This window comes from Cnephaeus nilssonii (assembly GCF_951640355.1).
Source record: "Cnephaeus nilssonii genome assembly, chromosome: 17".
Classification (NCBI taxonomy): Eukaryota; Metazoa; Chordata; class Mammalia; order Chiroptera; family Vespertilionidae; genus Cnephaeus; species Cnephaeus nilssonii.
In genome coordinates, this window is record NC_137088.1 from 45,002,616 (window position 1) to 45,015,993 (window position 13,378).

Below are 13,378 nucleotides of genomic sequence, written 5' to 3' on the forward strand. Positions count from 1 at the left end.
GAGAAGGGGGACATCTGTAATACTTTCAATAATAAAGATAAATTAAAAAAAAAAGAACGAGATGAAACTTCTTATTTAATCCTTGGCATCATCATATTCCATCTAATTTTCATTGTTTCTTCTATAATAGCAGATATAGAAAGGATGGCTTGTTGTACAACTGGCTCTGGGGTGGGGGCAGGGGCAGGCTGGAGGGGGCTAAGGGGGAAAAAGAGGAACATATATAATACTTTCAACAATAAGGTTTAAAAAGAGAGAGAGAGAAAGTCTGAAGAGTAACCTGAAAAAAAATTATCTCTTTGTCTTTAACCTTTGGCTTTTAAATTATGATGGTTTTGGTGTGAGTCTCTTTGGATTCCTCTTGTTTGGGACTCTCTGTGCTTCCTGGACTTGTAAGTCTATTTCTTTCACCAAGTAGGGGAAGTTTTCTGTCATTATTTCTTCAAATAGGTTTTCAATATCTTGTTCTCTCTCTTCTCCTTCTAGCACCCCCATTATGTGAATGTTGGTGTGCTTGAAGTTGTCCTAGAGACTCCTTACACTATCTTCATATTTTTGGATTCTTTGTTCTTTTTGTTCTTCTGATTCAATGTATTTTGTTTCCTCATATTCCAAATCATTGATTTGATTCTCAAAATCTGCTTCTCTACTGTTGAATCCCTGTAAATTATTCTTTATTTCAATTAGTGTATGCTTAATTTCTGACTGGCCCTTTTTCATGTCTGACATTCTCACTAAGAACCTTGAAAGTCTCGATAAGTCCCTTGAAACTCTCATTAAGATCCATGATCATCCTTATAACCATTGTTTTTAACGCCGTAGCTAGTAGTTTGTTTGCTTCCATTTCATTTAGTACTTTTTTGGAGATTTCTTCTGTTCTTTCATTTGTGACATGTTTCTTTGTCTCTGCATTTTGCCTGCTTCCCTGTATTTGTTTCTATGTATTAGGTAGAGCTGCTATGTCTCCAAGACTTGGTAGAGTAGCCTTGTGTAGTAGGTGTCCTATAGGGCCCGGTGGCTCAGCCTCCCAGTCACAAGGACTGGGCCCTCTAGATGCACCCCTGTGTGGCCTGTGTGTACAGTCTTGTTGTAGTTGAGCTTTGATTGCTGTTGGAGTCACTGGGAGGAATTGACCTCCAGGCTGATTGGCTGTGAGGACCAGCTGTGTTGGTTCTTGGGCCTCTGATTGATATGTATGGGGCATGCTGATGCCAGATGCTGCTTGTTTGAGAGATTTCATGAATGTCTGAAGCCTGAGCCAGGACAGGCCATTCATATGGAAAAGCTGCTGCCCACAGCTTGGGTGGGGCTGAAAATTGGATGGAGCAGGGTCTCATGGTGGAGTGGACAGTGTGAGCCAGGGTGATGGAAACTCAGATATGGCTGCCAGTCAGCTCTGCAACAGTGGAGGTCTCAGCATAGGAACAATGACCCCTCTGAGCATCTCTGTCTGGGAGAAAGCTGCCCCTGAGTTCTTGCTCTGATGCCAGACAATTCAATTCCTCCCTGTATGTCCTTGGATTCCCCCCAAGCTGCTGCCCCAGCACTGGATCTCAGAGGGAGCAAGTTCATGTAAGTTTGTGCACCAGCTCTTTAAGAGAAACTGCCTGCATCTCCAGCAGCCTCTGTGTCACCCAGCCATAAACCCCACTGGTTTTTACAGCCCAAAGTTACAGGAACTTCTATTTCTAGCTCTGGCACCTTGGGCTGAGGGGTCGGTGTGGGGCTGGGATCCTTTGCTCCTCCAGAAGGCCTCTGCAGCCAAGATATCCCTCCCGATGAAAACAATGCTTCATGTGGGTGTAGGACCAGCCTGTTCCGTGCCTCCACCCCTCCTACCAATGTGCTTCCTTCCTTACTTATCTATTTGTAGGACTTTCATTCAGCCATATTTCAAGTGTTCTGAGTGATGGTTGTTCTGTAGTTAGTTGTAATCTTTTGTTTATTTTATTTTATTTTAAATATATTTTATTGATTTTTTACAGAGAGGAAGAGAGAGGGATAGAGAGTTAGAAACAGAGATGAGAGAGAAACATCAATCAGCTGCCTCTTGCACACCCCCTATTGGGGATGTGCCCGCAACTAAGGTACATGCCCCTGACCGGAATCGAACCTGGGACCCTTGAGTCCGAAGGCCGACGCTCTATCCACTGAGCCAAACCGGTTTCGGCATTAGTTGTAATCTTGATGTGGCTGTGGCAGGTGACAAGTAGGCATTTAACTACACAGCCATTTTGGTTCTCCCCACAGGAAGCAATTCTTTACCATTATCCCCACCACGTATATTTTTCTCATTTAAATAATAACATATGCTATTAATAAAAAATACATCAATTATGAAGAAAATAGTAATAATTACCCATAGTCTGAGCATCTGAGGGATGATCACAGTTAATACTCTGGTGTAATCTTTCTCAATCTTTTCTGCATTCATCATTAATTTTTGTTTTTACAAAATATTACCCATACTGTATATAGTTTAGCATACTACTATTTGTTCTTATCCTAAGTATCTTCTTATTAATATCCTGTATATGTATTTAAACAAATTTCTGATTTTATCCATAGCATTCCTATGGTGAAATTTTTTGGCTCAAAAAAATTCAGATAGAAGTCAGAAATTATGGCATGTCACTTGAATCTTACTACCCTTATTAAGAGCCCAATATAACATGGTTGACTTATAACTTGCTTGTTATAGAATGGCTATTTTAAAGAATCATATAATTATTTAATTTATAATAACAAGATATAAAATTTGACAAGGTTTTGAAATAATCACATAACAAAAGTATTAATGGCCTACAAATATTTCTCTCTAGGCCACCCGGAAGCAGCTAAGAAAATACATACCTCTCCTTTGCGACAACAATACCTAATAACTGATCTTCAAGTCCTTCTGGAGTTATCATGAAATTGAGCAATGACAGTTTTGTAGCTAGCTCTGGCATATAGTGTGGATTTCTCAGTTTTGTGGTGATATAAAACTTGAAATCAAAGGAATACTCAATAATGACTTCACCAAGCCTGATGCAATCAATGCCACCTGTATTTCAGAAAACAAATGAATAGTAAGTAAGCCAAAGTTGCATAGCCTCTCCCCCTATGTTAAGACTTTTCCCAGGTTACTAGTAATTTAAAGGAGAATACAGATGTGACAAAAGTCACAGACACAGAAGTAAGTAAACAGTTATACAGCAGGACTATTCATTCTGGGATAGTATAAGACATTTTCTCTGGTCATGGAGCCTTCTAATGAAGATTCCTCTTGATGTTACTTCCTCTCTCAATTTTCAGAATCCAGAGTACTGACCATTATACAATGGAACCTCTTTCAATTTTCAATCATGATTCCAAAGTTATTTGTGTATAACTAAAGCTCTTAAAAGTACTAGAGTTCGGCAAAGATAAAATTTTTATAAGCAGAAAAAATATGAGGTGGGCAATGTTTACTCACATGGTCCACATTAACCATTACTATTTCTAATAATGGACTTTGTGTGGTCCACAGTCACACGATAAAGGAATTTCAGGCTGCCTTAAACTTTTTTATGTTCTCTACTGAACAACAGTGTAGATAACAGTGATTAAGGCAAAGAAGGGAGGGCAAAGTTCATTCTTGATAGTTGTTCCAAATTTCATTTCATACATAACAAAGATACAGAAGTTTTGAGTTATTAACCTCATTATTAAATGTATGTGGTGGTTTTTCCTTCCTCAAAGATAAGCCTCAAAGATAACAATCATCTTTCAGTTCAACTAATATTCATTGACTTCTACCTTGTTTAAAAGTTTGTCTAAGTAGTAAAGGCTCCAAAGATGGGTCCAGTTCTTCGCCAACATTTTCTAACAGAAGCGGGGTTCCAAACTGAATACAGTTTTCCAGGGTTCTCATGTAGTCTGAATCTGATAGCTTAATAACACTAAGCTGATTTTCTTTCTCAGAATTTTTGATCCATTTATTGGCTTGACCCTGGGGGTCAATCATTAAAGGCCTAGAATATAATAAGAAAAATTCTGAGGGGAATAAATAGATATTCATATTTCTTTAAAATTATATAATTTAAATAATAAACATCACCATCAATTTGTAAAAGTACAATGTGTTTCACAAATATTATCAGGATTAATCTTCACAAAAGTCCTGTGATAAAAGAGTGAAAAAGGAGTTTTAGACTTATTTATTTTTTAAATTAAGAAATTTAGTTTCAGGGAACACTTTTTTTTTTTTAAATTCTTTATTGATTTCAGAGAGGAAGGGAGAAGGAGAGAGAGAGATAGAAACATCAATGATGAGAATCATTGATCAGCTGCCTCCTGCACGCCCCCTACTGGGGACCGAGCCCGCAACCCAGGCATGTGCCCTTGGCCGGAATCGAACCTGGGACCCTTCAGTCCGCAGGCTGACGCTCTATCCACTGAGCCAAGCCGGCTAGGGCTCAGGGAACACTTTGATCAAGGTTCCATGGATACAAAATACTTCAATGTCAGAAGTAGGATCTTGTGAACCTATAAGCTGTGCTCTTTCCAATATAACATAGCATCTTCAAGGTAATTTTAACACATGACATCTGTTAAAATAATATGAAAAATAATTCTACTTATTTGATAAAAATTTAAAGTAAGAGATCTACTAGTCTATAATGGATTTCTTCAGGGTATCAGTAGAGTCATTCCCAAGTTTAGTCCAATATATATTTGAGATCTATTTAGAAATTTTTTCTCTGTAAGTATGATAAAGATTGTAATCAAGAACACATGATTCATTGTGTGCCTTCTTCTTCCTCAGTGATAATGCTGTCCTAGGTTTCTTTTGTATTCAGTACAGTGCATTAAATTATCTTTAAAAAATATTAACACAGCCCTGGCCAGTTGGCTCAGTTGGTTGAGCATCATCCCATGTACCAAAAGGTCATCTGTCAGATTCCCAGTCAGGGCACATTCCTGGGATGTGGGCTTGATCCCCAGCAGGGGGAATGTAGGAGGCAGTCAATAATGTTTCTCTTCCTCTCCCTTCTTCTCACTCTAAAATAAATTAAAAAAAAAAATAGCACAGAAAGGGGAGTTTTCATCCCATGTCAATTTGGCTTTCTCAGACAGTCTCTTTCCGTTTTAACAGCTTGTAGGTATAAAATCTTCTTTTCCTATAAATAAGCTCTTTAATCAACTACTCCCAGATACCTCTATTCTATTTTCTTTCCTTTCCAAAAGACAAAGAAACCCAATACAGCTGCCTGGTTGTTTTCTTCCTCAGCTCAGATTGTACTGAAATCCTACTGAAAACACCAAAAGGTCCAGACACTAGTCAAAATTTACTTTTAATATCACAGCAAACAGAAGAAACAAGTTCTGAAACTGAGAAAGTTATTTTACATACAACTGCTTAAAAGTTGCCTAGTAATTAGACTAAATGTATCAGGGTCCTATTTAAGGAGACTTTTTTCTTCCTTATACAGTATACTAGAGGCCCAATGCACGAAGATTTGTGCAAGAATGGGCCTTCCTTCCCCGGGCTGCCGGCACCGCCTTCGCTCTGGCAGGAGCCGCCTTTCCGCCCAGAGGCCCGGACCACCCCAGCCACTCAGTGCCTACGTATGCAAATTAACCCACCATCTTTTTTTTGGGCTAATTTGCATACTCACGCCTGATTGGCTGGTGGGCGTTGTTAAGGTATGGTCAATTTGCATATTTTCCTTTTTTTTAACATAAATGCTTATTATTAGAAAAACACAGTATTTGTTCTTTCCATTGCAAAAAGTGACAATTTCTATAAATTGACATTTCAATGCTAATCAATATTCTTATTAATGTTTAAATCAATGTTCTTAGAATTGCAAAAGAGATTATTTTTTATTTTAAAACAAATCCAATTCCCACTTAATACAACTTTATGTAAGTATCTATACTAATAAAAGGGTAATATGCTAATTAGACCGTACATCTTTCGAACATCCTTCCGGACGTCCTTCTGGACAAAGCCATGTTAGTGGTGGCCTAGGCAGAGGCAGTTAGGGGCAATCAGGCCAGCAGGGGAGAGCAGTTAGGGGCGATCAGGTGGCAGGCAGGTGAGCGGTTAGGAGCCAGTGGTCCCGGATTGTGAGAGGAATGTCCAGCAGTCCGACATCCCCTGAGGGGTCCCAGATTGGAGAGGGTGCAGGCTCGGCTGAGAGACAACGCCCCCCCATGTGCATGAATTTCATGCACTGGGCCTCTAGTTACAAATATAACTGGAAATTGAGTTGTGTCCATCAGAGAGATAAGACCATGCCATGGTATTTGTAATCCAAGGATAAAACACACATTGTAGCTTGAGCAAGAGCAAAAGAAAAACTTAATTCCAGGGTTGGGGTGGGAGTCTTGGGTAGAAAAATGTCTTGGGCTAAAAACATTATACCGTTACCAACCTTTACCAGGAGAAGGGTGGGAAACTCCTGTTCAAGACCAACCACAGGTAGAAGGCAGAATTAAGCAGTCATAGAAAGGAGGGGAAGAAAGACTGAAAAAGTCATAGCCTGCACAAGGGTCTTCCTAAGACTAACAACCAGAATAACAGAGTCCCACTCTTGCCCCCAAAACAACCTAACACAGAGTATATCCAGGAAGAGTAAAAATGTAGAGAGAGACCCCCTATGTGTCAGGGGCATTCAGGCGCTTGCCTTTTTTTTTTTTTTTTTGCATCTTTGAATGTGATGAAAGGTAAGGATTTAATTTATTTTTTTAAATAATGATAGCCATTTACATCAGCACTGTTTATTGAGTTACCTTACCTTCCTCACTGATTTGTTTTGTTTTTAATATACTTTTATTGATTTCAGAAAGGAAGAGAGAGGGAGAGATAGAAACATCAATCATTAGAGAGAATCATTGATCATCTGCCTCCTGCATGCCCCACACTGGGGATCGACCCCACAACCTGGTATATGCCCTGACTGGGAATTGAACCGTGACCTCCTGGTTCATAGGCTGACATTCAACCATTGAGCCAAACCGGCTGGGTCTTCCTCACTGATATGCAATGCAACTTTAATGTATCTCATATTCCAAAAAAAACCCTGAAATTTTCATTATAGTTTTAGTATGTTTTTATTGATTTTTAGAGAGAGAGGAAGGAAGAGGGATATAGAGATAGAAACATAGATGAGAAAGAAACATCATTGATTGGCTGCCTCCTGCACACCCCCTACTGGGGATAGAGCTCACAACCTGGGCATGTGCCCTGACCAGGAATCAAACTGATGACCTCTTGGTTCCTGGGTCGATGCTCAACTGCTGAGCCACATTAGCAGAGCTTCATTTTTAGACAGTGAGATATCCTATTCCACATTTTATTTAACATAATGATTAAGAATAATGATTTGGAAGTTAAATTGCCTGGGTTAAAATTCTAACTCCACCATTCACTAGCTCAGTTATCTTACTTTCAAATTACTCAATCGCTCTGGGTCTCAAGTTCCTCATCTGTAAAATGGAATAATAATAACATGTAACTCATAGGAGTTTGTGAGAACATAGGGCACTTACAATAGTAACTCATGAATATAAGAGCTCAGTAGTACCTATCAGAGTATGTTTGAGATATGGTCCCATGAAAAGACTATTAAAGTTAGATGACAACATGACTGAATAAGCATTTATAGGAAACTATTTCTCAGATAAGAGTAATTTTCCAAAGTAATATAAATGAAAGGATAACAATAAAAAACCATTTGGGATATTCATATAATTATCACACTATTGATAGTAATTTTAAAAGGTATCCATGAAACTGCATAAATTATAGTATCTTGAAAATGGATAGAAATACCTAGTTAAGGACTTGCATCACTACTATTTGTCCACCACCCATAACTGAAATATCATTGCTGACATGTACACATAAGGAACTGTTCAATATTGAAATTGGGACTCAACAGAACTGTTGTCCAAGAAAGAAACTAACTACAAACTGATTCATCTGCCTCTCAGCATAACCATTATGGCTTGTCTCATTTTCGGTTCTTATAAGTGTATTTCTTGTATCATATGATCTCATGCATCTAAGGGAAATAATGAACAACATAGACTGAAGAACAAAAACAGACCCGGTGACAGGGAAGCATCGATCAGACTGTCAAACCTCAGAGGGAAGGCAGGGGAGGGTGGGGGGAAGGGGGAAAGATCAATCAAAGGACTTGTATGCATGCATATAAGCCTAACCAGTGGTCATGGACAACAGCGGGGTGGGGGCATACGTGGGGAGGGGTTTGGGATGGGAATAGGGGGATGAGGACAATTATGTAATACCATAATCAATAAAGAAATTAAAAATAAATAAATAAATAAAGCAAAAGAAAATATTATCATAAAAAAAGAAATACCTAGTTAAAATGAATACACTGAATAGCCAAAAACTAGAAATAGCCCAGGTGTCCATCAACAGGAGAATGCATAACCCATGATATATTCATACAATGAAAACCACTCAGCAACAAAAAATAGGAATATCATAGTGTGTAGAAGAAACCTTGCACAAAAGAGTATGTACAGTATGATTTGTTTATATGAAGTTCTAGAACAGTCAAAAGTAATCAATGGTGGAAAATAATCTTTTTTTAAAGAATTCATGGAATGGTGTTCTTCAATTTTATGTATTACATGTAATGCTAATTTTACCTCAAAAGAAAAAGTATACTGAACTTTAGTTAATGATATACATGGATGAAGTATTAGGGAAAGTACATCCAGGTCTTCAACTTATGTTGAAACACATAAAAAAGTATGATTTGACAAATGGATAGAGGGATGGATAAATATTTGATAAAACAACAAGAAAAAATGAAATGTTAATTTAGGATCTAGGAAGTGGTATTTTAAAATCCTTGCAACCTTTCTCTATGTTTGAAAACAACTTTCAAATAAAATTACTGAAAAATAAATATATTTTATGTTCCTTACCAACGCCTGGAGTTATTAACAATCACTCCATTATCTATGGAGAATGTATCTGTTGGTAATCCAGCAATATTCCAAGCTCTAATTTTTACTGGATCACCCAGGGTCTTACTCAGTGAGAACTCCTCTGAACATGGGAATTTTTTCTCCTGTAAGAAATAAACAAATAGCTGATATTTTCTTTCTTCTTGTTGATCAAAATATTTTTAAAATTAAAATATTGATTTGTCATTAGATATCCTATCTAATAAAAGAGTAATATGCAAATTGACCATCACCCCAACACACAAGATGGCTGCCCCCATGTGGTCAAAGATGGCTGCCCCCATGTGGACACAAGATGGCCACCACAAGATGGCCAGCAGGGGAGGGCAGTTGTGGGTGATCAGGCCAGCAGGGGAGGACAGTTATGGGTGACTGGGCAGACAGAGGAGGGCAGTTGGGAGGGACCAGGCCTTCAGGGGAGGGCAGTTAAGGGTGACCAGACCTGCAGGGCAGGGCAGTTGGGGGGCACCAGGCCTGCAGGAGAGAGCATTTGGGGGGGACCAGGCCTGCAGGGGAGGACAGTTAGGGGCAACCAGGCCTGCAAGGGAGGCAGTTAGGGGTGACCGGGCCAGTAGGGGAGGGCAGTTAGGGGTGACTGGGCCGACAGAGGAGGGCAGTTGGGAGGGACCAGGTCTTCAGGGGAGGGCAGTTGGGGGAGACCAGGCCTTCAGGGGAGGGCAGTTAGAGGTGACCAGACCTGCAGGTCAGGGGAGTTGGGGGGCACCAGGCCTGCAGGGGAGAGCATTTGGGGGGGACCAGGCCTGCAGGGGAGGGTAGTTGGGGGTGATCAGGCCTTCAGGGGAGGGCAGTTGGGGGTGACCAGGCCAGCAGGGGAGGGCAGTTAGGAGCAACCAGGCCTGCAAGGGAGGGCAGTTAGGGGTGACTGGGCCAGCAGGGGAGGGTAGTTGGGGGTGATCAGGCCTGCAGGGGAGGGCAGTTAGGGGCGACAAGGCTGGCAGGGGAGGGCAGTTAGGGGTGATCAGGCCAGCAGGGGAGGGGAGTTAGGAGCAATCGGGCTGGTAGAGGAGCAGTTAGGTATCGATCAGGTTGGCAGGGGAGTGGTTAGGGGGTGATCAGGCTGGCAGGAAGAAGCAGTTAGGGGCAATCAGGCAGGCAGACAAGCAAGTGGTTGGGAGCCAGCAGTCCTGGATTGTGAGAGGGATCCCAGATTGGAGAGGGTGCAGGGTCTTCACAAGGGTCAATTTATATTCAAAATATGTAATAGAATTATAAATGTTTAAAAACAGCCATATATCCATATAACTGCCCTCCCCAGCCCAGCCTGTCCCCTCTCACACCTCCCCTTGCCCAAATTTCGTGCACTGGGCCTCTAGTTATTTAATAACTTTAAGGAACAGAAAATAAACACCTGAATTCAAAGTTGTACTATCTCGAGGCTATAAAGCACAGCATAGGGAATATAGTCAGTAATCTATAATAATCTATAATAATCTATAATAATAAAAGCATAATATGCAAATCAACCAAACGGCTGAACAGCAGAACAACTCTCTGGACATCCTTCTGTATGACCTTCCGGAAGAAGCTGGGACTGCAGCTGTGAGATCGAACAGCCGCCGCGGCTACGAGGGAGGGATCAAGGCAGCCACTGTGGCTGCAAGGGAGGGATTGAGGCAGCTGCCATAGCTGCAAGGGATCGAAGCACAGCTGGGAAGGCCTACTCTTGCACAAATTTCGTGCATTGGGCCTCTAGTATAGTAATAACCATGTATAGTGTCAAGGGAGTACTAGACTTATTGCGGGGATCATCTGTAAGTTATATAAGTATCTAACCACTCTGCTGTATACTTGAAACTGTTGTAATATTGAGTATCAACTGTAACTGAACAATTTTAAAAATTGTAAAGAGAAAGTAAAAAATAAAATATATTAGAAAAAGAAAAAAAAGAGAAAGTTATACTATGGAAGTACTTTACTGATTCAACAAGAAGGAAAAAAAAAGACTTTATATTTTCAGTTATTTCCTCACTTCTCTGTCCTTATTATCATCTTTCCCCAAAAAATATCCCAATGTATACTTTGAGTGATCTAAAAAGAAACTTATAAAATATAAAATCATTACCTTGCACAACATGCTCCAATCTTCTGTACATGTTTGTCGAAAGCCAGAAGTAAAAGCACCAAGGTAGGCTATTACTCCTGCTGATACCAAGACATCACCAGTCAAATTTTCATAGACTATCTGGAGGTCATCTGCAGCTTGAGACCATCTGTGAGATAAACCAAAGGTAAAATAGCCTCACCATAGAGAATGATAGAAGACAGTACTTGAAAGGGCAAGGAACTTCTAGCCCAGATTCTATAACAAAAAGCCATGAAATGTTGGACACTTGCTTACCTATAAAATGAGATTAGATCCCTTCTTAGCTCTAGCATGCTCTAACACATATCTATGTTAAATAAATGACAATCCACCTTTCACTATGAGAATATTAGGTGCTGTTGTTATTGTTTTCAGAATTTGGCCCTTCAGAATAAGCAAAAACAAACGCCATCCCCCCCCCCCCCACCCCCCCGCTCCCAGTGTTTTGCCTAATCATTTTCTTCAGGATGATTTAGTCTAATTGTTACAGGATAGGAGAGGTCTTCTCCGGTTGCTAGTGTGGTTGGATTTCTTGCGATATTCCAAGAAAAAAATTTCTAAGATTCATATGGGAGAACAAATGATTTTTATTTGGTGGAATTAAATCCCTGAGTTTCCAAAGTCCCATTTTCCTTAGTCCAGTCATAGAAGAAGCGTAGCTGGGGACAATATCTAGAGTTTCCTTTCCATATTGGAGCAGAATCAAATCCAGCATCAGGCTAGCTTAGCTTGTGTTTCCCCACTGCAGTCCATTAGTCCATTATGTATGAGGTCCACATGGCTGTGGACCACAGGATGGATACAAGGAAGAAGGAGCAAAAGGAAGCACAAGCCAAGAGTCAAGTGCAACAAGAGAGAGAATTCCTTTGTTTAGGGGATTATGTATTCCCAAATTTTTGTGGGCTTGCAGCAATGATGCCATTCTGACCAACTTTCTCTGTCCCTAGGTTTTACTGACAGGCACCTCCTCTAGTCCCTGGTCACTCCAACTTTAGTGGGTATGTGTCTATCTTCCTTTTGTTCTGTTCCCTTCCACCAGTGCTTTGCAGGGAACATACTGATGGTTCCCTGGGGAGTTCAAAGTTGCAGCTTCCTGGTGAAGCTGCCTAAATGACATGCCCATAATGTCCGGCTTTCCCCTTTGCTCCTTTCCTATTATTAACAAACTAGGGGCCCGGTGCACGAAATTCGTGCACTGGGGGTTGGGGGTCTCTCAGCCCAACCTGCCCCCTCTCACATACTGGGAGCCCTCAGGGGATGTCCTACTGATGGCTTAGGCCCGCACCCCACAGGGAGCATACCTAAGCCACAGTCTGGTCTCCCTTTGTGGGAGGCAACCGAGCTGGTCAGGGGAAGGCACCAGCCCCATCACCCCACTGCTGCAGCCACTGTCAGTCACCGCAGCCACCAAGGTGTTTTCATCAACACGGACTCCAGTCCCTTCACCAAGAAAAAATGACAACTTTCTTTAGGCATTTTCAAGATGTGTCTTTCATAGGATATGGATTTCTTTATTTATTTTTTATCCTCACCTGAGGATATGTTTCCATTGACTTTTAGAGAATGTGGAAGAGAAAGGGAAAAACAGAGAGAAACACTTTGATTGGTTGCCTCCTGCATGAGCCCTGATCTGGGCCCCGGCCAGGGAGGAGCCTGCAACCTAGGTACATGCCCTTGATCAGAATCAAACCCAGACCCTGCTGTCTGCAAGCTGAGGCATTATCCACTGAGTCAAACCGGCTAGGGCAGGAAATGACATTTCTTAGCCTTCTAGCAGCGGACCTTCATTTTTTTCTCCAGAAGTGTGGTGGAAAAACCCTAGATCACCTTTTTGGATTCTTATTACCCAACTAGTAGCCAGTTTGCACGAAGATTCATGCAATAGACCTTCATTCACCTGGCTGCCTGCACCAGTTTTCTGCCGGCACCAGGGACCCAGGCCTTGGCTGTGGCCACAGCCTTCTGCCTTCTTTCAGGGTCGGGGCTTGGCCCCGGGCGGTGGCCTTGGGCTCAGCCGCACCCAACATCCCTGCTATGGAACGCAGGAGCCGACCCCCAGTGGTTTCCTGCGATCCGTGCAGGCTCCCCGCTGGTGCCCAAGGCCGGGAAAGCCTCGGGCGGCTTTCCCGGCGTTGGGCTCGGCCGCACCCAGCGTCCTTGCAACGGTTTCCTGGTGGGCGTGGCTTGGTTGGTGGGCGTGGCTTGGGCGTAGCGAAGGTGCGGTCAATTTGCATATTTGTCTATTATAAGGTAAGATTACTAAGAATATTACCAGTGGCATACAGGGAGCTTAGCCAA

General features: G+C 41.5%; 1 protein-coding gene across 1 annotated transcript in view; it reads right to left on the reverse strand.

Moving 5' to 3' along the window:
* The window catches only part of DNAH12 (dynein axonemal heavy chain 12), a gene marked incomplete at both ends in the record, with an annotated part of 220,130 nt that overhangs the window by 39,647 nt on the left and 167,105 nt on the right, over positions 1 to 13,378 (reverse strand). The window contains 4 exons of the mRNA XM_079795396.1: positions 2,854 to 3,046; positions 3,781 to 3,995; positions 8,935 to 9,080; positions 11,060 to 11,207. Coding sequence (XP_079651522.1) covers positions 2,854 to 3,046; positions 3,781 to 3,995; positions 8,935 to 9,080; positions 11,060 to 11,207 — 702 coding nt within the window. The remainder of the gene's footprint in view (positions 1 to 2,853; positions 3,047 to 3,780; positions 3,996 to 8,934; positions 9,081 to 11,059; positions 11,208 to 13,378) is intronic.